Genomic DNA, 23451 nt, shown 5'->3' on the forward strand with positions numbered 1-23451 from the left:
TTTTCTCCCTGATTAATTTTTAACAGTAATAAGCTAACTATATGTAACTGCCCTGTGTATTTCAAAACTGTTTTCAGAGCAGAACCAGCCTTACCCATTTTCTCTCTTCCATTAAGTTCCACTTCAACTGCAAACAGTTTTAAATAAAGGATAGGAGCAAAGTCTGTGAAATGATTTTGTAATTCATAATATTGTAACAATACTACTTTTCAGGCAACTCTTAAAGTACATTATCACTGCTGCAGTGTGGTTTACAAAAGCTAGAAGCAATGTTTCTTTCAGGAGAATAGCACATCCATAAAATGACATTCTCTTAAGACAAAGACCTAATATGGTGCTTTTCTCAAGCCTCTAATTATCAGAGAGGCTGGAAATTGAGATTTGTATTGTGGATGTGTGGAAGATAAAGTTCCGTGTAACATTCCTAATCCCTTCTGCTGGGTTTCTACAGTGTTCTTCTGAAGCTATTTAATTTAGCTATGTCCTACATCCTCTGTCAGAGGAAAGCACCTGCATGCAGTGCCACGTTTGGCTGGCAAATGTGTTGCATTTTCTCAATATTGCAGTATTTGTTTTGTCCAAGGCATGAGATTCTTGTCCTGTGGCTTTCAGATACACTACTTAAAATTGTTTGTGGTTTTTCTTAAAGGAAAAAAAAAATCTCACTGAATATTCAGTAATGTAGGAGGTAATCACGCTACTTCAATACTATGGCAAATACTGTATTATAATAAATACTAGAATAACACCAGGAATAGGGCAGCAGTTTGGGTTTAAACTTCGATCAGGTTTACACCGTGGTTGAAATACTAGTTTTTCTAAAAGCTGTGTTCTGTGCTTTTCTATGCATTGTGACAGTTTGAATATTGCCTCCCCTCCCTTTAATGCTATTCAAGTTCCGTATAAAATGGCTTCTAAACCTCACTCGGACGCTGCTGTTGCTGTATCACCACCTTGTGGCGAAGTTGCTGTACACAGCTTGCATGCAAGTTGTTGGCGAAGTTAAATAGAGGCAGAGGAAAAAAAGATGTTTTCCAGATTTTGGCTGAAATGATAGTTACAGGTTTCAAGCAGAACTGACCTTTTGCTGGGACATTGGATTTGAAATTCAGAGGCATTTAATTTTTTTTTTTTCTTTTGTCATTTTACAGAATAGAAGTGGTATAACTTTGGGGTTATCGACTGTAAATGTATAAATGGCAATTTTTTTTTGTTGGGAAAAAAGTGAAATACACATTTCTACATATAGTTAGCTACCATTTGCATAGTTTCGTTATTAATTAGTTTCGTTATTAATCTATGACAGGAAATCTGGGGTAATAATGTAATCCAAAACCTCTTTACATTTGACATTACAGTGTAATAAACCCATTGTAACGTAGCCCATGCGTGGGCTACGTTATTTTATGTGCTATTATGATTCATTGATCAAAGCTGCTGCTAATTCAGGCCACTTGACCCTTTTAATAACTGTTCTTTCAGTGAGTGCCAGGTTAGTTTGTCCTGCATGCTGACAAAACTAGGTGAAAAGTTGTAGCAAATAACCTCAGCCCTGCTAAGAAAAGCAAATCAGAAAATTATCTTTTTTGGAATAATCAATATATCTCTTGTAGTCTGTGCAATTATATGTGTAACTTTCCTTCGAGTTGCAGCCCATTTTCTTTCAACCTTTATCTCATTGTGCTGTGTAAGTAACCCTGTTGCTCTTGCTAGGGAGGTGTGCATTGCAACTCCCAGTGTGGTGCACTGAGAATAGAAAGGGTGGACAAAAGCAACCCTGACTTTCAACAGAAAATCCAGAATGCTTGTGAATTCTTATACCTTTTACAACATGTAAAGAAAAAAATATATAAAATACATGTATAGCATGGTTGGCTTAGAAGCTAATAAGGCTTCAAATGTTTTCAACCAGTTCTAACTTTCATATGAGCTACAACCAAAGTTGTTGGGTGTTTGTGTTTGTTTTACTTAGCTGGGAAGTCATCAGTTCCAGGCAAGACTACAGACTCAGAATAAATCAGTGCATTTCAGAAACACTGATGAATTTATTTGTATTTCTTCAAGAAATGTCCCACTTCAAGGAACAAAACCCTGGCAAGGTAAGCACTGCCAAGTAAGAGTAGTAATTTGATACCATTTGATACAAAAGTGGAAAAAAAAGAAAAACAATGAAAAGCAAAACACACACATTCAGTCATGAATTTCTGCTAAGTGCTACCTGTGCAGATCACTGGTAGGTAAACAGCAAGAAAAAGTGCCCACAGTAAAGTTCATTGCAATATAGTTCCTCGTCTTTTAGCTGCTGGAACCTCACCAGTCATTCCATGGAAAGGCGATTTAATAATAACTTGCAAACAAAAAGCTCTTAAACATGCCTGTGTTTTTTTTCCAAATAATTGTAGTTTTCAGAAATAGCTGTATTATATGCATTATGTAATAGAAGAGAATTCTTCATATTTTATTCTGATAATTTTTCTTCTATACAACTCTAGTTGTTTTTTGCCTTTTTTTTTTTTTTTTTTTTTCTAAATCTGGAAAGACTGAGCTGGAGAACCCCATTTCATGAAGAGGCAAGCAAGAATAAGGCTTATTCTTTCCTAATAGGAAGAAGATGATTATGTAGTTGTAGCCCAACATGAGACAGCTTACTTTTTTAAAGAAAAATGTAAATCATGTAGCAGTATGTAATGGCAATAGTACTGGAAAATGTAAATTTAATTTTTACATTCGTATTGCCAAATATAAAAATGTAAAATAAGAATATTATCTTTCCCTCTTTTGATCACAATTAACTTTGCTACAAAATCCTTAATGAATTCCAACCGTTCAGAATTAGCAAAAAGGAATTATGTAGTAGTGCATGCAAGTATTAGGAGTTTAGAGTGAAAGTACAGATCAAGCAACAGGATCAAATACATTTCAAAGATGTATGAATTACACAAAAAGTGATGATGTGGCTTAGATAATAAAGTTATGATTAAAAGAAGTTGGTGTGTACTGAGGTAAGGAAATGTGTTGTCAGTATACACTGTACTATAATTTTGTCCTGTAGTAACATGACGAAGTAACTGTATCTTTAAGATATATCTAATCCTGAATTAGAAAAGCTTATTTTCACAACATTTTGCTTTCTTTTTCCTGAACTCATTCTCTGAGACGTGTCACTACTTTCTAATTTTGAGCAAATTAGACACAGGTGCTGTGTGCAAAATTGTTGTAAACTTCGAACAGATCGGGTCTGTATTCAACATTGTGCATTTCAGAAAGATGCACTTTATGTCTCAGTCACAGCAGAGGTTGAATATTAGGTTTTATGTTTAAAATTCAGCTCAGTCTTGTCCTAATGGGGATGTGGAGTGTCCAACAGCCATCAAGAGAATGCTTACTCTCATTTGAGAGAGAAAATAACACAACTGTACTACTCATAGGAAGGGTGTCTTGGTTTTTGAAAGCATGCAGCAAGTACTCATTTTGTAAAATTGCAGTTACTGATTTGTTTTGTTTCCTGCAGATTAAGTGCTAAGCTCTTTTTGTGTAATGAAGGCAAAGTAATTTCTAGCAATTTTAGTGGTAACTGTGAACTTGTTAAACCTGTACAGTAACAATAGAACAAAAATAGCATATTTTTATAATAGAAAAGAAAGTACATCCTGATGAGCCAAAATGCACAATTGGTGCTTATTTACAAGAAGCATTAAAGAATTTTCTAATTAAATATATACATATATATTATTTTCCACTGCATTCTATATTACATATAGAGTCAAACATTCTGGAGAATTATTCTTTTGCAAGACGATATAAATATTTATAAAAATTGAAGCATTAATGGCCAATTTTAATGTCTTTGTCAGTTTTGCCTACTCGTCTGCAGTATATGTACATTTTTCACTGTCTTGGGAAGTTACATTCCTGGAGTTGTCCTCTCCTATGTTCTGTGTAAGTAGAGTCTCTCTTTATTCATGATTTATGTACATGGTTTGTTCATTATGTGGTCAGTAGTGCATATAGGGAGTAGTATTTATATATATGTGTGTGTGTGTATACACATATATACACATACACGTAGGTTCTAACATGTTATTTGTCCTTTGGAAGTCAGCTTTCAGTTTGTTGATTTTGGCATAATGTTGTATAGCTATGTATCTCAGGTAGAGATGTCAAAATCAGACTAAGTCAAGATAATGATAAATAATACTGTGATCATAAACTGTTCCTTACTAGAACTAAGACAAGTGTAATTTGCTATGAATGCAATGGTGTTGTTTTGTGATGAGTAGAAATAGCTCCTAGAAAATGGCTTTGACGTTAACAGTTCATCAGATATGGGGATTTCACCGTGTCTTTTATGCAAAATTAATTGTGTTATGTAAAATTAGTAATTATCTTGTCTGAATTTAAGAAGAGATTGGACTGTGCACTTAGTCACATGGTCTGAACTTTTTGGGTAGACCTGTGCGGTGTCAAGAGTTGGACTTGATGATCCTTAAGGGTCCCTTCCAACTCAGGATATTCTATGATTCTATGATCTTAAACAATGCATTAATTTTTATTTATTAACTTATTATAAAGCAATATTTCAATAAATTTTCTGTCTTTATTTTTATCACAGTATTGTGTGCCTTTTTATGTCCCTTCCTCAAGTGCAATGAATTTGGACAGAAATTGTGCAACAAAATCAAGTCTGTTCTGATGAAACTAGATTTTGGAATAGTGGAATACATTAACCAGAAGAAAAAAGAGAGATCCGGTGAGTAACTAAGTGTAGTACCAAATAATATATTTCTGTATGCAAAGACCTTTTTATTCACCCTGCACACAGTTGGGCTTGTCTTCTGACATCAAATGTAAAGGTATTTTGTGCTTTGAACCTGGCTACCATTATAAGCTTTATGATCTGTAGTCAGAACATCTGTATGCCAGTATGTCAAACATCTGGGTATAGTTTAAAAAAAAAAAGATTTCACGGGAGAAAACAAGGCAAGATCGATGGTTCTCTTTATACATGATTAACTGTACTGCTTGTAGATTTTCAGAAAATGCTACTTAATGTACAGTATGAAATGCTTATTTCTCTTTAGATAGACAAACTCATCCAGGACAGAGAACCACTCAAGGATACAAAAGTAGTAAATCACAACATTTTCAATAAGAGCCTGAATTCTGTTCTAGCATCTAAATCTGCCTTGTTTTGTTCCCAACAGCAACAAGGAAAAAAAGAGGTGTTTTCTTCCCCAAATACTCAGTAAACATTTAAGAATTGTAGTAGGATAGTAACTACAAATTAATGAAAGCTTTTAGATAGACAAGGGTTTAAAACAAAATCTCACCTATCTCACATGAATTCTTTATAACATCAGATAGTTCTAGATTTTAAGTAATAAAGCTGTTTTAAGAAAAGTGTGAATGAAGTTGTCTGTGGTTTCCTTTTTGTGTGTGCTAGTTTTGGTCATTAAAACCAAATTGTAGTTGTACATAGATTATTTTCAGGTAGCCTAACCTTTTTTAGTTAGATTCACATCAGTAGATTTCCTATCTTAAAATGGGCATTCCTCATAGCAGTTCACAGTACAGTGTGCTGTTCCTGCACACAGTGAGTGGAACCATCTGCCTTTTTGTATCTCTTACATATGGTACAGTAGTTGTTAGAAATAAAAATAAATCAATGCATTAGTCGTTTTTTTTTTTTTCATGCACTATTTGACCTTATTCTAGTTTTAAGTGAATCTGTCAGAGAGAGAGAGATCAGACTATTGTTTCATAAATTTCATAAGCCAGTTCTGGGAAAATGGTCCAGGTAAGTCATGCTTTCCTGCCTGTCACCCTCCAATTTAACTTAACCCAGGCAAGCTCCTTAACTTGCTTCACCACTTGGGTCTGCTCTTGAGTTCACAGACCCTTGTACTGGCACCACAGAGGAAGCAACAACTTGTAAAAACTGGCAACCAAGAAGAATGTCACTGTGCTTTCCAGCGCTACTGGCCTATCTTAGTTTAAAATATTCACGAGACTGTTCTGAGAGAGAGAGAGAGAGGTGATAAGGTGAAAATTACTTTTCTGTTCATTGTTAGGAGCAACATCCTGCCAGACTTCAGAGATGCTTTATATGCATATTTGCATATAAATGTTACAAAAGTAGTATAGCTGGGTGCAAAGGAAAGTTTTGTGAATTAAGACTAAACACAATTATCCAGAAAACTGTATGTTCTCATATAAAAGCAATGTGTTGGAATAACTATGTTTTAACAGTATGTTGCAATTATGCCTTGTACCGGCAGCGTAGTTTAAAAGATTATATTAAAAAGGTATATATTTATTTAAAAGTTTATATTTAAAAGATATATTGCCAGGGCACGTTATATTAGTGTGAGCAACAGAGGCTTCAGAAGGAAGTACAAAACAGGTAAATAAATATGTTGGAATGCATTTCAAAGCAACATTCTCTCTCCTGCTTTGGCTGCTGCATAATATATTTTGATAAATATCTAGCCTTTTGATCAGCCTTTTCTTCTCACCTTGGTAGCATAATTACATAAATGACAGACAATGTCAACAGGTGACAGTTTGCTGTACTCGAGCTGTGTGATAGTACACACGCAGAACTTGGAAGTCCATTGTCACGAGTAGGATAAAAAATATTTTTTTGTCTTTCAGAAACAGCAAAAACAAAACCCACAGAAGATGACAGTGAATTAGACATATCAGCCCTGTGTCCTAAGGTGACTTTTTTCAGTCAGCCCTATCTTCTTTTTAAACTCTATATAGATAATGGAGAGTTTTCTGTGGAAGACTTTAACTTCTCTAGGAGGCTCTGTTCCTGAACTAAGTATGTCTTAAAAGTGATTTGTAGTCTCCATCTTTAAACCTATACTAATTAATTTGGTGCACTTGTGACTTCTGGCCTTCAAGATAATGGTTTCTTTGGCCTACTAAACTAAAAATGTGTTTAGTTTATATTGGCTGTAGAATGATTAAACCAGAATTTCTTAGAAAAGGCACTTTTTTTTTTGTTTCATTTTCAAAAGTAAAATTGCTGGTAATTTTTATCAAATTAAATTATAAAAGGGCAATCTTCATAGAAGACCTACATTGTTCATCAGATACTTTAATTACTTGTCAGATCATATTCAATGATAGTGTAAATCAGTATTTTATCTACAGATATCTTTCCAGGTATATATGAGAATAATTTAACGCCTCCTTTCTCGTTTAATATTCTAAGTAACTATATGGCAAAGGATTTTTCCTTTATAATTGGAACATCAGTTGATTAAAAAAATAATAATTTGGATTTGTAGAAGTTCTTAAGCAGATCAGTCTTCTTAAGTTCTTAAGCATTAGATCAGTAGTGTGTAGAACCTGACTTCAACAGTGATTGCTTTGAAGGTGTTATTGTATTATGCAAGAAAAATATAATAATAAAATGTCATGGGAGATAAAAACTTGTTACAGATGTTATTGGATAAATTCATAAAGGATAATGATTTTTTGATTTAGCTATTTATTGATTGCCTTATGGATAATTTTTTTGTTTCAATGCAACTTTTTACAATTTCTTTATATTTATGCGTAGTTTGTATTTGCAAACCTATTCTGCTTTTGTTACACTAGGATATTACTTAAGTCCTATACAATGAATAATTTGAATTTTCTGACTTCTTTAGCTTAAAACCGCCTTCAATTAAGAAGAGGGATGCTTCACTTCTAAGTATTCTATACTGTTATTTTCACATTTCTACAATTAAAGCTTAAATAGGAGACAATGTATAGTGCTGTGACATGCAAGAGATCTCTTTTTCAGTATCTAAGCATTGGCTTCCCGTTGTGTGAATTTTTTGAGTATAAGAATGCTATGTATGGGACTTCTTTGTATGTAGGTTAGTCCTGCAGTTGTTGCCAAAGAGCTGTCAGTGTCTGACACAGATGTATCAGAAGTATCTTGGACCGATAATGGGACCTTTAACTTATCCGAGGGGTATTCTCCACAGACAGACACATCTGAAGGTATGTAGTGGCTTCATCTACTTCATCAATGAATTGCACTCGTGTAAGTTATCTGAAAACTATTAGAGAATTTGAGGACATAAGTGGGGTTTGGCTTTGGTTTTGTTTGTTCTTTCCTACAGTGAATTTAGAATTAGTTCCAGTGCTTATTTTGTTTTGGATACATCTTCTATGAGAGTTGTCTTCATCTTAAAAATAATGAAGTAGTGAACTAAGCGTCTAAATACATAGCTAGTGGTGAGTAAAACAGACACATCTGGATATATGTCAGACTTAGCTCTCTCTTCCATCAGATCTCTTAGGCAAACAAGTTCATATCAATGCTTTTCGGTGTAAACAATATGAATAAAAGCTGAGGAAGAAGAAGTGAATACTTTGAATTGCTAAACAGCCAATTAAAGAAAGTATTTTTAGGCTCTGGATACTACAATGCTGATGAAGTCATCCAGCCATGAACCTGAATGAAACATGAAAACTAAGACTTAGGAAGAGATTCTCAAGCACTTGTCTTGATCTTGACTAGATCCTGAAATTCGTACTTTTTACAGAACAAAGTTTAAGTGAGTACTTTGCCCAAATAAATATTAAGAACCGCAGTAGTTTGGTGCAGTCTTATGTGTGGGTTTATTTCTCTTCTGGTCTTGCAGTTCTATTCAAGGAAGATATTCAATGAAAATGGCAAGTAGGGTGGTAATACTTATCAACATTATAAATGCCAAGTTAATAATTTAAAATATTTTTTTAATATTTCAAGCTGTAAATAGTATTGTATGATCAAGGAATGATAAATTGGAATGTCTTCAAAGCCACTTTCTGTCTCATTTCCAGCTAGTTCTGCTGCATGGGTTATTCCATCAAAGATGCAGCATTTCACATTTGCTTTTGATGGACTTCATGACATCCCCTTCCTGCCCATTCATTTCTCCAGCCTGTCAAGGTCCCTCTGTGGGCCCTGACCTCCAGAATATTAAATGCACCTGCCCCACAGTGGCTCCTTGCTGTCCGTGAACTTGCTGAGAGTGCGCTACATTAAGTCATCACATCATTAATAAAAACACTGAACAGCATTGGTGTCTGTACTTTTGAGAGACACCACCACCCAGTTGGATGTTGTAGCACTTATCACCGCCCCTTGAGCTGGTGGTCAAGCCAATTTTCCACACACCAAGCAGTTCGCCAACCCAGTTCACTCACCAATTAGGCTGTAAGGATAATGTGTGAAATTCTATTAAAGGCCTTGTTAAGTTAAAAATAAACATCCACTCTTCTCCCCTATGAGCCCTTCAGCAAATTGGACATGCACACAAGTACAAGACCAGATGGGATGCACCCGAGGACTGTCTTATCTCCTGTCAAAGCTCTGTGCATTTGAGCCACCACTCTGCAGACAACATAACCCTTCTTCCTCACCTTTCCAGCCTATTTTTTCCCAAAGAAAATGGGAAAAATGATGAAATTGATGTGTCAGACATTTTTAGGATTCATTTCCTTAGCCCTTATGAAAGCTCATATTGCTTGTTTTCATAGAAAGTAAGTTCAAATTGATTATGTTTTATTTTTACATTCATATACTGTCTACTAGACCAAAGTATTTCCTTATGCTCATTAAGGCATATTCCACAGGCCGTGTATTGTAATCAATATGTTTTCCACATTTCTAATAACATACTATTAAAACAGTCATTAAAATCAAGTCTTTTATTTGTTTACATTCTGCTTTTTATCCTTTTGAAACATGAAACTACATGTATACCAGTAATCTGTAGAGTTCCCATTTTCTTGCTTCTATTTAGTACAAGCATTGAATGTGAAAGCAAAAGTTTATGAATTAAGTCTTTACATTGTTTTTATATCTTTATTTAAATGTGTTATTAGAAGTTTATTAAACTTTTTAAAAGCTTATTAAAAGTCTGTAATACCTTCATATACAAGTATTTGTAATATATCTATATATAGTGAAGAAAAGGAGTTTAAAGACTTCTCACATTATAAATTTTAGCACTTTAGTTGATTGGTGTATTTAGAACTGGCTGTGCTGAAGAGTTGCATGGGTTGTTTTTTATATAGCTAAATACCACTTTTTTTCTTCAAATATTATTGAAAAGAGTCGTTCTCAAACACTTTTTCCAAATCTCTACATAAATACTGCAAATTGACTTTAGGTAGAAAGTTTTAATGTGGAGTCACTGAAATGGAAAATGTAATGTAACTGAATGCTTGTGTTACTTCTCTTTTTTGGGACTGGAATGATTTTCACACACACTATGAACCCAAATTCAAAGTCAGGTTGATAACAGTTGATTTGAAGTACTAGATTTTTATTTTATTTTAAATGTAAGATAATGCTCTTCTGCATTAGGATTACAGAAGACTACAGAATAGTAAATGTATTCAAAGGAAAATTTACTAATTGCATTTTTACACTTGGCTGCTTTTTTGGGGAAGCGTTTCTTGTTTGCTAACGCTGTTTCCTTCTGTTAATCCTGTGTAATAGATTTTGACCGACCTAGTGATCATGAGGAAGCTTTTGCTAGAGATCTCGCAGAATTCCCTTCCTTAGAAAATGGTGCAGGAACAAATGATGATGATGACTCAAGCATCGGTATGCCCATCCAGCAAAAAAGAAAAAAAGAACAAACATATTTCAAGGTGGATCATTCTTCCAGACAGAGTAAAGAGAGACCATCCACTGCAGGGCTCTCCTTGCCTTTGACCAGTGACCAAACCTTTAATTTAATGAGTGGAATTGCTGGGGATGTCATCGCAGCTGCAGTGTCTGCTGCCATCAAAGACCAGTTGCAGTCTGTACAGCAAGCTTCTTCGCATGCAGTGCCCAGTTTGAGTGAAGAGACAGACACAGAGGAAGCCGATGATTTTGAACTGCTTGACCAGTCTGAGCTTGAGCAGATTGAGAAAGAATTGGGACTTTCACAAGGCCAAGAAGCAGAATCCCAGGAGAAAAAGAAGTCTTCAGGCTTCCTTTCAAATCTGCTTGGAAATCATTAACCTGGGAATTGCAGTTGGTGACACAGAAGAAATGAAACACAAAACACATACAAAATCAAATGCAAAAAAGGAAAATTCTGAGCTGTAAGCTTTAACTATCACTTTAGATGTGTTGTAATAATTTCCCTTATGCAGAGTGAATTAACTGGATAAATATCAGCTGATACTGATAGTTTAATGTTTCTGGTAGTTAAACCTCAATGTTATAGCATGGAAATGAATTATCTATCCACTGTTTGGTTGCAGATGAGTGTTGGAGGTCAGTTGTTCAAAAGGTTTGGGGAAGAGGTTTTTTTTTCATCTTTTTGCCAAACATACATTTTGGGGTCCTTAGCCAAAGTTTCAACATCAGCAACTTATTTATTCTCAGTTGGCAACCTTGGCCGGCAATCTTAATGATTCACACTGCGAGGATGAGTTATCAGAGAATTGCAGTGAGATTAACTAAGTCTCGCCTCCGTCAGTCATACTGAGAAGTCTGGAGCCCTGCAGTTATTATTAGGTATAGTGCATCTACTATTTATGAACACGGTAACCAGCAGAACTCTAGTTTAACTGTGTGCAACACTGTCATCAGTGGACTTGATTTAACACTTAAAATCTTTGAATTATTTTGGATATGGTGATGCATTTCCACGTTTTTTGCTGTTTTAGGCTTGTAGAGTTGTAACGTGGCACGCTATTTGACTGACCACCTGCTGTATTCCTTGATAGAGTCTGGTCCTTGGCAGTATTGCCTGTGTAAAGTCAGCCAACACATTTTTATATTTAAGAGTTAATATGTAAACTGAACAGCCTTTTGGGGAGCAGGTGGGGTAGTTATTTGGATTAGGGAAGATATATAAGAGTTAGAGGCAAAGAGAAGGGCTTCTTTAGCTGCCACTTCTGTAATTCAAGATTCTGTGTGGGTTTTTCTTTGTTTGTTTGTTTTGTTTTGTTTTCTTCTGTTCTTTTTTTTTTTTTTTCCCTGGAACAGCTGCCATCACTTGCAACAAAAGTTGTGTTGCAAGCTGGATCTCTTAATACACTTAAAGTATTCAGTGCGGTCATTCGCTATAGAAGTCACTCAGAATCTTCTCGGCACCTAAACTAGTAAAATAAAAATGAACTTGTTTAAATTATTTGCCATTTTAAACCCCATGTGTGCTCAGTGAATGGCATGGGATCTTAAGCAGGTTACTTGTTTGATTTTTCGTAGGGCTTTTTTGTTCACCTTTAATATAATCAAATTGTAATACCAAGCAATAGTAATCAAAGAAGTAGGAAGAAGTAAAGCTAGTTTTTCTAATGTGATGTAAACAGTTAGCAGAGTCGAGGGACCATGTCAGCTGCTACTACTACTAAAGTGATTTTCCATTTGCTGGCATTTTAAGAGGTGAATACTGTCATCCAGGACCCTCAGAAAGTACAGCAACGGAGTGAAAAAATGTTCACTAACATGTATGTGTAGGTAAACCTGTGTTTAACTCTTTTTTTCCTGAGGTGACAAAGTAGGCAGATGGCCAAACAGATTGTAGCTAAAGAAAAGATGCTGATAATCTTTGACACTGGCTTTATCGTTGCTTGTGCTTTTGTGTCAGTAATGCATATTGATCGTGTTTGCTGTCCTTTACCAGTAAAAAAGTGAGCCTGTGCCTTCATTATCCAATCCATTTTGAAATAAGCAGATGCCGGATGTAGATCCCAGAAGATGCAGCTTTTGAAATGGTAACATCTTAACATTAAAAACAAGATACTGGAAATCATTTTAAAAATGTGGCCATGTCGCTTTCACACTGTTAGTTGTTAAGTTTCATTTTCAACTTCCCTAAGTCTGTCCTTCTCATTTGGAAAAACAAAAACAAAAGAGGCTTTTGCTGAGAAATGAGTGAGTTGAAAGGCCATTTAAGTTTCTCAGACGAGTTAAGAACATTGTCTCCCTGCTGCATGTATAGGACAATCTATATATTGAGAAGAGTACAACTTCCAGGTTGCTGACGGGACTTTGCAGAGTACCTAGGCCAAGCGTGCTTCCCGAACAAGGGCACTCGCTGGTGCCAGAAGATGCAACAGGCGCCAGGACAGGGAGAACTGGAGAGGCAGCAGCGCTTAGCGAGTTTTGCTGAAGTGGGTGGACAAGACATGCAAACTAGCTGTCAGTGGTGGCATCGCAACAGCGTGCACTTTATTGTTGTTTTATGAAGAATGCTGTGATTATAAAAGTACTTAACACAGGGGCGCTCTTCTAGAATAATTAGATCAAGAAGGATAAGCAGTTGGAGGAGTTTCTCAGACTTTTTGTAAATGATCCATTTTCTGGTTTCGACATAGAAAAACAGATCCATTTTTCTTCAATAAAGCATGTGTCTCTCTTGCTTTTACTTTCCATTTAAAAAAAAAAAAAAACCTCGAGAAAGCAAATCATTAAAGCTTAGGGACATAATTACTTATTTGACTGTCTTGAATTTTGTCTGTTCTCATGGTAGTTGATTACATGGTATTTTTTTTTATTCAAGCCCCTAAATACTGTGGAAGGAGGTAATTCTCTACCACTTACTATTCCTCCTAAGGTAGTGGAAAGATGCGTAGTTTTTGTGGAAAGTTACCTCTACCCTCCTAAGCAAGTGCAAGTAAGAAACCCTTTGCTCAGACACAATACATTTCACTGACAATAGTTGGAAAGCAAAACACAAAGAAAACATTTCTCTCCTTCATGAGATCCCTTCTACACCATGTTTAGTTGGAAATCATATGAGAAACCTTCATTTTGCTGTATTCTAGCAGCAGCCATGACATAGCTGTTACATACAAATTCCTGTCATGTAATCTGCCAATCGTCCACACAGTCTTTGCAACCAAGTGTTGTCATCATATTCCAAAATTAAAAAAAGTAAGGCAGGAAAAAGGGCAAGTGAGTACGTGACAGGCCATGGCTTTGGAACATAATTTTGTTACATAGGAGGCCTGCTTTCGGACAATTTACAGACAAAAACCAGCACAATCAGTGTGGAGGCTGTGAATTGCAGAGCACGGACGTGTGAGCAGGCGACCAGGAGGTAATGCCAAGTGTGATCTCGTGGGATCTGTGCCATGCAGGAGCTGCCTACGTGCGTGCAGCTCTGCATCCTCTGCCTCCAGTCGTGTGGTTCACGTTCCTCCTTGCCTTTCAGTGGCTTCTTCGTGTACCTGCACCTGGAGAAAGCTACGTGTGTTAGGGCAGTGTCTGTGGGATGCAGCTCACTCCTTCGTACTCACAAAATTTCCCTGTGCGCGATTACATCTGAGTAACCAATACTGAATTGGTGGCCTTACATGCATTAGGTCCAGAATAAAAGCACTTTTCAATGCAGAGCACTTCTCCTTGTGCATGTGCTAGACATTTACCACGAGTCTTGTTCTTGAAAACAAAATCATTCTACACAGAGGAGGAGGGGAAATAATGTTAACCCCAAGTAACAGGATACAAGACAGTGCTTGTTTCACTTGCTCTCTGTTTGTTTGGCACTTTTCCAGACTGTTCATCTAAGCGTTCAGAACAACCTCACTGTACTCCAAGTGCAATGTAACAGCCCGTAACGCCCCGACAGGTAACCAGAAACTGGAAAATTACAAAATGTCTTTATTTAAACTATTTCGCAGCACTTTACCTAGCTTGATTACTATTTTGTAAACATGGAATTACTATATCGATTGTTTGTAAAAAATCATTTAATAAAATACGTGTTAGTTTTTATCTTTCACCGTATCTCCCCCTACGTTTTGTTCCCGAGGCGGGCGGGTGGGGGTCCTCCTCAGCAGCCCCCGGGCCGGGCCCGCCGCGGCGGCAGGGGGCGGCATGGCGGGGACCGATCGTTCCCCGCCCGCGGAAGGAGGGCGGCGACAGGGCCCGGCCCTTCCTGGTGGCGCAGCGAGGCCGCTACCGGCACCGGGACCGACCTCGTTGGGGAAGGAGGGCGTCAGTCTGGGGCCTGGTGGGAGCCTCTGGCTTCTGGTCTGTGGGGAAAAGGGGCAGGGCTTCTGAAGGGCTGTTACTGAGGCGGGGAGACCCCCTCTCGGTCTGTGCCTGAGCCCTGGGAGCCGGGACGCGGAGGTGCTGCTGTGGTGCCCGTCATTGCTCACAGCCACATCTCAGCCTTTGGGGTGGCGGTAGGTGGGCTTTAAGGTCCCGTCCAACCCCAGCCATTCCGGGATTCTGTATTGTGATCCTCCCGGTCCGTAACGTGCCGTTTGCTGACGCTGGTATCTCACAAACATTGTTTTGTACCTGAACTGCAGCTGCTATGCTGCCTGACATGGGTGCTGTCAGGATGGGTTTGTTTTGGTTTGTTTTGGTTGTTTATTAGCGTGACTTATTTATTCCCCGTTTTCTAGCAATGGCAACCTACACGTGCATCACTTGCCGCGTGGCTTTCAAGGATGCTGACATCCAGCGTGCCCACTACAAAACCGACTGGCACAGGTACAATCTGAAGCGCAAGGTGGCCGACATGCCGCCCGTCACCGCCGAGAACTTCCAGGAGAGGGTCCTCGCGCAGAGAGCAGTAGCAGAGGAGAAGAACAAAGTCACTGCCACCTACTGCACAGTTTGCAGCAAGAGGTTCTCCACCTTCAACGCCTATGAGAACCACCTGAAGTCCAAGAAGCACCTGGAGTTGGAGAAGAAAGCTGTTCAAGCTGTCAGCGAGAAGGTGAAAATACTGAATGAAAAGAACCTGGAAAAGGGGCTTGCCCTGGAGAGCGTGAACAAAGATGAAATGAACGCAGCTATACAGCAAGCCATCAGAGCTCAGCCATCTTCATCACCAAAGAAGACACCTCTGCCCCCTAGTAATGCAGGCAGCTCTCCCGTTTCTATGGAAAGCACCAGTCAGTCGCAGAGTAGAGAACGATCCGAAAAACCTCCACGTCTGCAGTGGTTTGAACAACAGGCGAAGAAGCTGGCCAAGCAACAGGCAGAGGAAGAGGAGGATACGGAAGAAGGTAAGGCAGTAAATATGATGATGACAGTTAGCTGGGCATAAGCTGTGTAGTTGGTTTTGTATGAAAGCCTCCTTTTTATTTTCTTTAGTGCAGCTTTTTTAATTACATAAGGTCTTCCTGTTGATTTAGTTTTCATCTGAACAGAGGATTTAAGGCTGGTCCATGATCGCAGTTAGGGCCTCCATGTTACAGTGTCTGATCAGCCAGCTGTGCAAGATACTAACACGTGTGAGGGCTGGATATAAGCACTGCTGTGAGCACTGTTTCCAGCGTAAAGTCCTAGGGGAATTTCATGGCCAGCACAGAAGGTTACCCTGAAACTACTTCTGAAAAGTAAACGAAATGAACAAAAATCAATCAGGATTATTTGTACCATGGTTCACTTTACTGATCTGTTGAGAAGGGACGGGAGTGGGGCTTTTGTTTTTAATTGCCCATCAAGACTAGACGTGGAAGTTTGCTCTTTAGACCACCACTCTGTGGCATAATTCCTCAGCACATTGGCATCTATAGTAAAAATAGTTTAAGAGGTGCTGCCCTGCCTGCCTGTTCCTGCTGCGCCACCCTCGCCACTTGTGTGGATACAGCTCTTTGCTGGGGGCTGGCCTGGGAAGTGGACAAATTAAATAATCAGAGCTTCCGGACTCCCAGGAGGGGTTATTTGTAAACCAGACATTTTCAGTGCTGTGGTTTACAGTGCAGGCCACAAAGGCATCTAGTAGAGCATTGGAATGGGGTGATTAAACGGCAGCAGGGGGGCCAGGAACGAATGAAATGGGAACATACTATTCCAACCTCAGTACTGAAACCATTGCGGCATGTTACTACGTCTGTTACAGCATTTTTGTGCTGGTGAAGTGTCAGTTGCAGTCTCTGGGGAATCTGTGCATGGGATAGGACTGTTCTACAGGAGAAGGAACGAATGCCGCTGAACGTGGAGCTTAGCACCTAGAGAAGAAGGCAGCTTGCACTAGTTTTGTATTAATGTATTTGGCATAAATTGTGACCCTAAATCTCGGTGGGTTTCCCAGTGTTAATTTGCCTTTTAAGTATGTGCCCAGGCATGTTCCCTACACGTCCTGCTAACTCAGTCTCATTAAAATTGTTAAACTATATCCTGTAGCAAAGATCTTTAATTAGCATCCTGGAGCACTGGAGAGTGTCCCTTTGCCTGTTCTCAAACACTGTGCCATGGTGGTGGGAGCAGGGAACTGGGAAATGCTCTCTGTCCCGCATCTGCCCCCTTTGAAAACCATTTCTAGATCCCTCTACCCATATAACCAGATTCCTGGTTCACAAGCCTTTTTTTTTTTTTTTTTTCAAATTATAATTAGCTAATAGTGCATCTGACAGCTGATTAAGGATGTAGATCAAGTGCACTCTGTTGGTTTTAAACATCTATCATATTTGGTAGTGGCTCTGTGCATTTACAAAAGCTCAAAATAAATTTAAGAAACAGCATTTCCCTGTGGAGTTAAAGCCCTCCCTGATGAATCCTGAAGCCCATGGTCAGTACCTGTGGGCGATCCTCTGTAGCTTGTAGTCTGCATTGAGAGCTGCAGTAATCTTGCAAGCATGTAAAATTGTTAGTAAATCTTGGGTAACTGCAAGAACTGGCTTGTTCTTCTCCTTGGTTGAAGAAGTATGTGTGAACAGGAGTGTGTTTTCCCTCGCTGCTAAGTCACTGCTGGAAATGAGTGTTTCTATTTTTCTGACGGAGTTGTGTTGTTTTTAATGAAGCATGCATGTGTTCTTGTGCTGTAGCGAATTAAATTAAAGGTTTTGAAACTGCAATTAAGTGTTAATAGTTGAGAAAATGGAGGGGGAAAAAATGAGACCTGCCAGCTTTTTTTATGACCAGTCTTGAGCTTTGCTGTGTGTTTTACAAAAAAAAAGTTGTTTTACTGGAAATGATAAAACCTTGCACCTGGAAATAAGCGTGTGGCACGTAGCTGTAAGAATAGATAATGCAATATTTTCTGAAAACTGTTTTTTAACTTAATTGGGAACTAGAAGAAATAATCAAGTAAATAAATCTTTCTTAATTTTCCATTGAAAAGGCTGGGAAGATATGGATTCTGATGAAGACCTTGGCTCTGATGAAGAGATGGAAAGTGTGGGAGAAGAAGAGGAGGAGCAGGCAGAAGCTGAAAGTGCTCCTGCTGTCGGGGCCATACCAGTCACAGACTGCTTGTTCTGTTCCCACCATTCAAGATCCCTCATGAAGAATGTGGCCCATATGACAAAAGTTCACAGTTTCTTCATTCCAGACATAGAGTACCTTGTGGATCTCAGGGGACTAATTAAGTACTTGGGTATGCCTGTAATCTCTTGATTTTAACCTGGATAATTATAGACTGTTAGTGCTTATTTTCACTTAGATACAACTTAAAATTTTGTTTTGTTTTGTGTTTTTTGTTTGTTTGTTTTTTTTGGTGGTGGTGAGTTTTTTTGCATATGTGTAAGATCTGGAAGCTGTCTAGTTCAGTATTTTGATCATGGTGAGGACTGTGGGTTTTCTAGGGAGAGTGAAGGGAAACCCTACTGAACAAACACGTGGCCACATACCCTGTAGATCTTGCGTGGTTTTTTAATGCTGAGAGATTTTTTCAGCTAACACAAAATTTAGGGCAAAACTCAACTGCTGTAGTGTGCCTTTGAGCCATCTTACACTGGGGGAGGTTCTGAATACCTAATGAGTCATCAGTGCTTGCCTCATCTGTTGACAGAGCAGGTGAGACAGCTAAAAGCTAGGCAAAGAATGTCTAGTGTGTTGTCTGATGTGATAGTGAGGAACATAAAGTACTACTGGAGTATCAGATAGAAAGTTGTAACAGAAGCTTGAAATGTTTTATTGAGTATACATAATGATCCATACCTAGTCACGTAAATTCTTTAAGTGCACAGACTTTGTCCCTGGTGGAGCCGTATGATCAAGGCATAGCAACAGCAGGGTGTTACTGGATATGAAGGACTCAAAGTTCTTCCTCAGTCTCTCTGCCTTCAAGCTGGGAAGGCCACATCACTGAAATGTTAATTATTGAGTAGGGACCAATAAAAGTGTCAATTTGGTCTGCAGGAGAGAAAATTGGTGTTGGGAAGATCTGCATCTGGTGTAATGAAAAGGGGAAGTCCTTCTACTCCACGGAAGCAGTACAGGCTCACATGAACGACAAAAGCCACTGTAAACTCTTCACAGATGGAGATGCAGCATTGGAATTTGCAGACTTCTATGATTTTAGGTGAGGACACTTTTCTTTCAGTGGAGCACAGCTGAGGGCAGACAAAAGAACGGTTGAACGTTACATCACATCACAATCTCTTATTATTAGTTTTTAAAATTCGGTCCTGTTTCTGTTTTGATGCTTATTTTGTGTAGCTGTTTTGCTACCTTTCTAGGTTAGCATAACACCATGATGGTGGTGGCTTTTCACAATAAATAAATACCTGTTAAGAGCGCAGCAGCACAACCGCACTGGGTTATAGAACTTGGAGGAAGGGTAGTTCTTGTCTTCAGCCGCTGTTCAGGGAAAGGGAAGAACTCTTAAACCGGTGTAGGTGAAACATGATGATGGTTGTGGGTTGCTGTAGCTGTGCACAGGTTCTTCTGTGTGATGGGTCTGGATAGCTGTGGCTGCTCGCCCCATGTAAAACGTGCACTGCTTCTCCTCTCTAGGAGCAGTTACCCTGATCACAAGGAAGGGCAAGATGGGGAGGTGTCCGGAGAGCTCCCAGCAGAGAAAGACTTGGAATATGATGATGACACCATGGAGCTGATCCTTCCTTCAGGTAGGCACGTGATCTGTGTTAAGATGTACTTCCTCTGGGTTTCTCATAGGTGTAGCTGTTTCTTGAAGTCATTGTGATAAGTATTTTCCTTTGGCAAGGGAGCAAGTAATTTTGCATTAAATGTATTTGGGGTTTTGTCTTCCCTCTCCATGATTCTCACTACAAAATTTAAAGACTTGTCTGTCATTTCACAGAAAATAATTAGCTTAAACAAATTTGGAAGCCTTTTTTTCTTTTTTTTTTTTCCTCGCATTTATTTCTTAAATTTAACTTCAGCATTAATATAAATATGGTTTGGGGCACAGAGTTCCTTTGGCTATTTGACCTGTTCATTAACATGTGATTCACACAATACACTGCAAGAGTTTCCTTATCTTGCTTTAGTGCAACATGGAGACATTGTAACTTAGGTTACCTAGTGTAGTTTTTTTTGCAGAGTGGTATCTGGTACACTGGTAATAGATTCCATAAACTTCTTCATTGAAATAAATTTCTATAAACAACCCTACTCTTGCCTTGTAAGAGTATTTGAGAATTTGGCACTCCTACACATGATTTTGTTGTTGTTCTGGTGTTTTTATATGAGGGGACCACAGCCCTTTCATTCTGAAAAGTATTTCTGATTATTCCCCAAATTAAATCTTTCTGCTAACTACCTGTTTGTTACCTGAGCTAAGGCCCTCTTGAAGAGTGTTCTTCAGAGTTTGGAGGTGGTTTGGTGTTTTTCCTTAAAGTGCATTACACCAAATCTTAAGTAATTGCATTCAATTTGTAATAGTCTTAATTTTTTTTTTCTTTGTAATGCCTTAGCCTTTTAAATACATTTCTTGGCACTTTACCTTTCCACAGTTTTCACAATGTGCTCGATTACCATATTTCAGAAACTGCATTATTATGCATAGTAAGATGTCTCCTCCTCTGAACAGGTGCCAGAGTGGGTCATCGTTCTTTAATGAGATACTACAAGCAACGGTTTGGTCTGTCAAGAACAGTGGCTGTTGCCAAAAATAAGAAGGCAGTGGGTCGGGTGTTGCAGCAGTACAAAGCTTTGGGCTGGACAAGTCAGACAGGTAGGTGCCAATTTGAGGTTTTGGCAGATGGTAAGGTTCTAGGATACCATCACCGTACAGTTACGAGAGTCGGGTTTGTTTCATGTTTGTGGGGTTTTAGTTTGTGTTCCACTCAATTCCCTTTCATTCCTGCCGTCCAAGCAGAAAAGGAAGTGCGTTTTGTCTAAAATCCATTGCAGCTTCTGTGCTAGCCCTTCAGTTCACCAGCACATTTGTGATATTTGGTGAATTCCTGATATTTTGGGGTTTTTAGGGTAATAATCACATCTCTGTCTGTCAAAGCCACTACTCCTGATATTTAATATGTAGCATAAAGCATTCTTTGACAGGTGGAGTACTTCTTGAGTTGGGGAGTAGTGATGTGTTCTATATCCACTTTTGAAATAAAGGAACAATGCACTGGAATAACTTTTTCCCTTCACCACAGTTGTGGGTGTTCAGAGGAAACTGTCCTTTCCCAAGAGAAAAGTGAAAAGAAGCTTGCTAGTATGAAGAGAAAATATACAGCTAATTGCTGATGTGGACCCACAGTTTTGCAATTTAGTAGTGATCCCACAAACATTTATCCCTCTTTCCCTTCCTCCTTTCTCTCTGAAGGGGCAGTCTTTGCTCAGCAGCGTGATATGCAGTACCTGCAGAGGATGAAGTCGAAGTGGATGCTCAAGACGGGAATGAGTAACAATGCTACAAAGCAGAAGTATTTCCGGCCACAAGTCAGATTTTGAGTACCCCGGAGAGCTGCGTGCAACTGGTTTTGGAAAGAGGGATTTAATGGTTTCTGGCTCGTGGGTTGTGTTATTAAAATGGATTTGGTACCTAACAAATGGTGGTATGTATGCTGGTGTGCCGCCCTGTCTATGAGAAGATGTCTTGCAGGGAGCTTGTCTCTTCCACTGAAATGATGGTTGGCCTAACTTAAAAATGAAAATAACTTAAATGGAAAATGTGGCGAAGTAATCACAGCCATGAATAAGGATGCATAGTCTTACTGCTCATCCTTGTGCAATACCTTTCTGTGGGGCAGTTTTCATTGCCATTTGTCTGAATATCTTCAGTTCCCAATTCTGCAAATCAGCTGAGGCCAAGAGAAGATCCTCGACCTTAGCTTAGATTAGGTCTAAATTGGAGATAGAGAGTATTGGAGGTGTTTACTTGTGGTGCCAGACATAAGTTAGCTGGGTATTCTGGACTTCTAGCTGGCACTATTGAGGTGGAAATTTGAAAGCAGAGATTCTGGGAAGGTTAAGTGATAACTGTTTGAAGAAATGCACTAATGGGAAACAACTCCAGGATGCATTTTGTCCCTTGAAGTTGACTGTACTTGCTTAATGCTCCAGGTCAGGGCTGGGTTAATGACTTTCAACATAAACCAACTGCACTGCATTTCATGAATTTTCATTACTTAAAACTGCTCAAAATTAATATAACATATAGGTGAATGTCCATCTAAACTTCTGATTATTTGTTAAAAAATTCCTGATTAAAACTGAAGTAACTGTTGACGTCAGCTTTTGTTATTCCCGTTGAGAACTTGTGTTTTATGATCTTGCTGAAGGAGAGTCACCTGAGACATGTATAGTTGGAATGGAGTGTCCTTCCTGCCAAAAGCATGCTCTCCCACTTGAGCAAACTGTTACAGGCAGACGTAGAGAAAACTTGCTTGTTAAAGAGCTCAGGCACCAGTGCTAGTGTTGGTCCTGCTGTTGTAGATGTTAAAAGCTTCCATGGCATTACCACTTCTTCTGACCTTCACGTAAAGAGTTAGACAATTAGACAAAATGTGTCGCCTAGCTCGTTGTGCTCTTGAGCTGTACTATGCTGGACTTACAGTGTCAACAGGACAGGGTCCTCAGGAAAATTGCTGCTTGCCTGCCTGCTAGTCATGGAGGTTAGCTGCAGCTGATTACGGTCAAGTCGCATTTCCACGTTTTAGGATTACTCTGGACTCCCTAGTAGTGGGTTTGATTAGCATGATTTTTGTAAATTTTCTTCCTTTCCTTTAATGTTGTGTCCATTGTATGACTGGAAATAACAGGGGAAATTTATAAGAACTTTGTCAATAACATTGGAATAATAACATTGACCTCTTAAAATAATCCACTAAGTAAGAAGTAAGTGCAAAAAAAGTAATACTGTCAGCATACCAGCACTTCTGAAGTATATACTTAGTATGGACTTGGTATAGACTCTTAGGAAAGAAATCATTTCACAATGGATGAGTGTTATGTACTTTTGTTGTATGGATGTTTGTTTGTTTGTTTAGTAAGTTCTGCTGCCTCAGAAGTTTTCTGCCATTCCTCTTGCAAGATACAGATTTGACACAGCATTTTCTAAACCGACTAATACCTTAAAACGTACAGATGAGTGAAGGGAAACTGAAGCAGAGATAATTTAAAAAAAAAAAAAAGATAAGCTGTCTTCGCATCCAAAATCCTAACTAAAGTTGGATTCATTAATTAACACCTCCTTTCTCATCCTCCTTTTTCATGACAAGGCAGAGTTACTGCCATTGTGTATCCATTGTGACATCTAGCTCACAATTAAATTTATCTTAGAGGGTTTGCTCTCGTCAGAAATATGTTTCTCATACTCTGGGTTATTGGACTTCACTCTCAAAGTTAGC

At 38.6% G+C, this 23451-nt stretch overlaps 2 protein-coding genes across 6 annotated transcripts in view; both read left to right on the top strand.

Annotated features, from left to right (window-relative positions):
- The window catches only part of RETREG1 (reticulophagy regulator 1), a 64218-nt gene extending 49489 nt beyond the window's left edge, over positions 1 to 14729 (top strand). For all 3 annotated transcript variants that reach the window (XM_027451633.3, XM_027451634.3, XM_005010722.6), the window contains 6 exons: positions 1973 to 2099; positions 3855 to 3939; positions 4613 to 4750; positions 6655 to 6719; positions 7878 to 8004; positions 10499 to 14729. In XM_027451633.3, coding sequence (XP_027307434.3) covers positions 1973 to 2099; positions 3855 to 3939; positions 4613 to 4750; positions 6655 to 6719; positions 7878 to 8004; positions 10499 to 11010 — 1054 coding nt within the window. In that variant the 3' untranslated portion in view covers positions 11011 to 14729. The remainder of the gene's footprint in view (positions 1 to 1972; positions 2100 to 3854; positions 3940 to 4612; positions 4751 to 6654; positions 6720 to 7877; positions 8005 to 10498) is intronic.
- A 78-nt stretch (positions 14730 to 14807) lies between these two features.
- ZNF622 (zinc finger protein 622) lies at positions 14808 to 22328 on the top strand. Of its 3 annotated transcripts, none has more exons than XM_027451630.3 (7): positions 14808 to 14960; positions 15361 to 15969; positions 18030 to 18284; positions 19049 to 19211; positions 19646 to 19758; positions 20685 to 20828; positions 21426 to 22328. In XM_027451630.3, the coding sequence occupies exons 1-7, from the start codon at positions 14825 to 14827 to the stop codon at positions 21551 to 21553; spliced, it is 1548 nt and encodes a 515-aa protein (XP_027307431.2). In that variant the 5' UTR covers positions 14808 to 14824; the 3' UTR covers positions 21554 to 22328. The 3 variants fall into 3 exon arrangements, with proteins under 3 accessions (XP_027307431.2, XP_027307430.1, XP_005010777.3); XM_027451629.3 differs by having other exon boundaries at positions 14835 to 14980; XM_005010720.6 differs by having other exon boundaries at positions 14911 to 15135.
- Positions 22329 to 23451: the final 1123 nt, after the last annotated feature.

The sequence above is a fragment of the Anas platyrhynchos genome, chromosome 2, assembly GCF_047663525.1.
Source record: "Anas platyrhynchos isolate ZD024472 breed Pekin duck chromosome 2, IASCAAS_PekinDuck_T2T, whole genome shotgun sequence".
In the NCBI taxonomy this organism is placed as follows: Eukaryota; Metazoa; Chordata; class Aves; order Anseriformes; family Anatidae; genus Anas; species Anas platyrhynchos.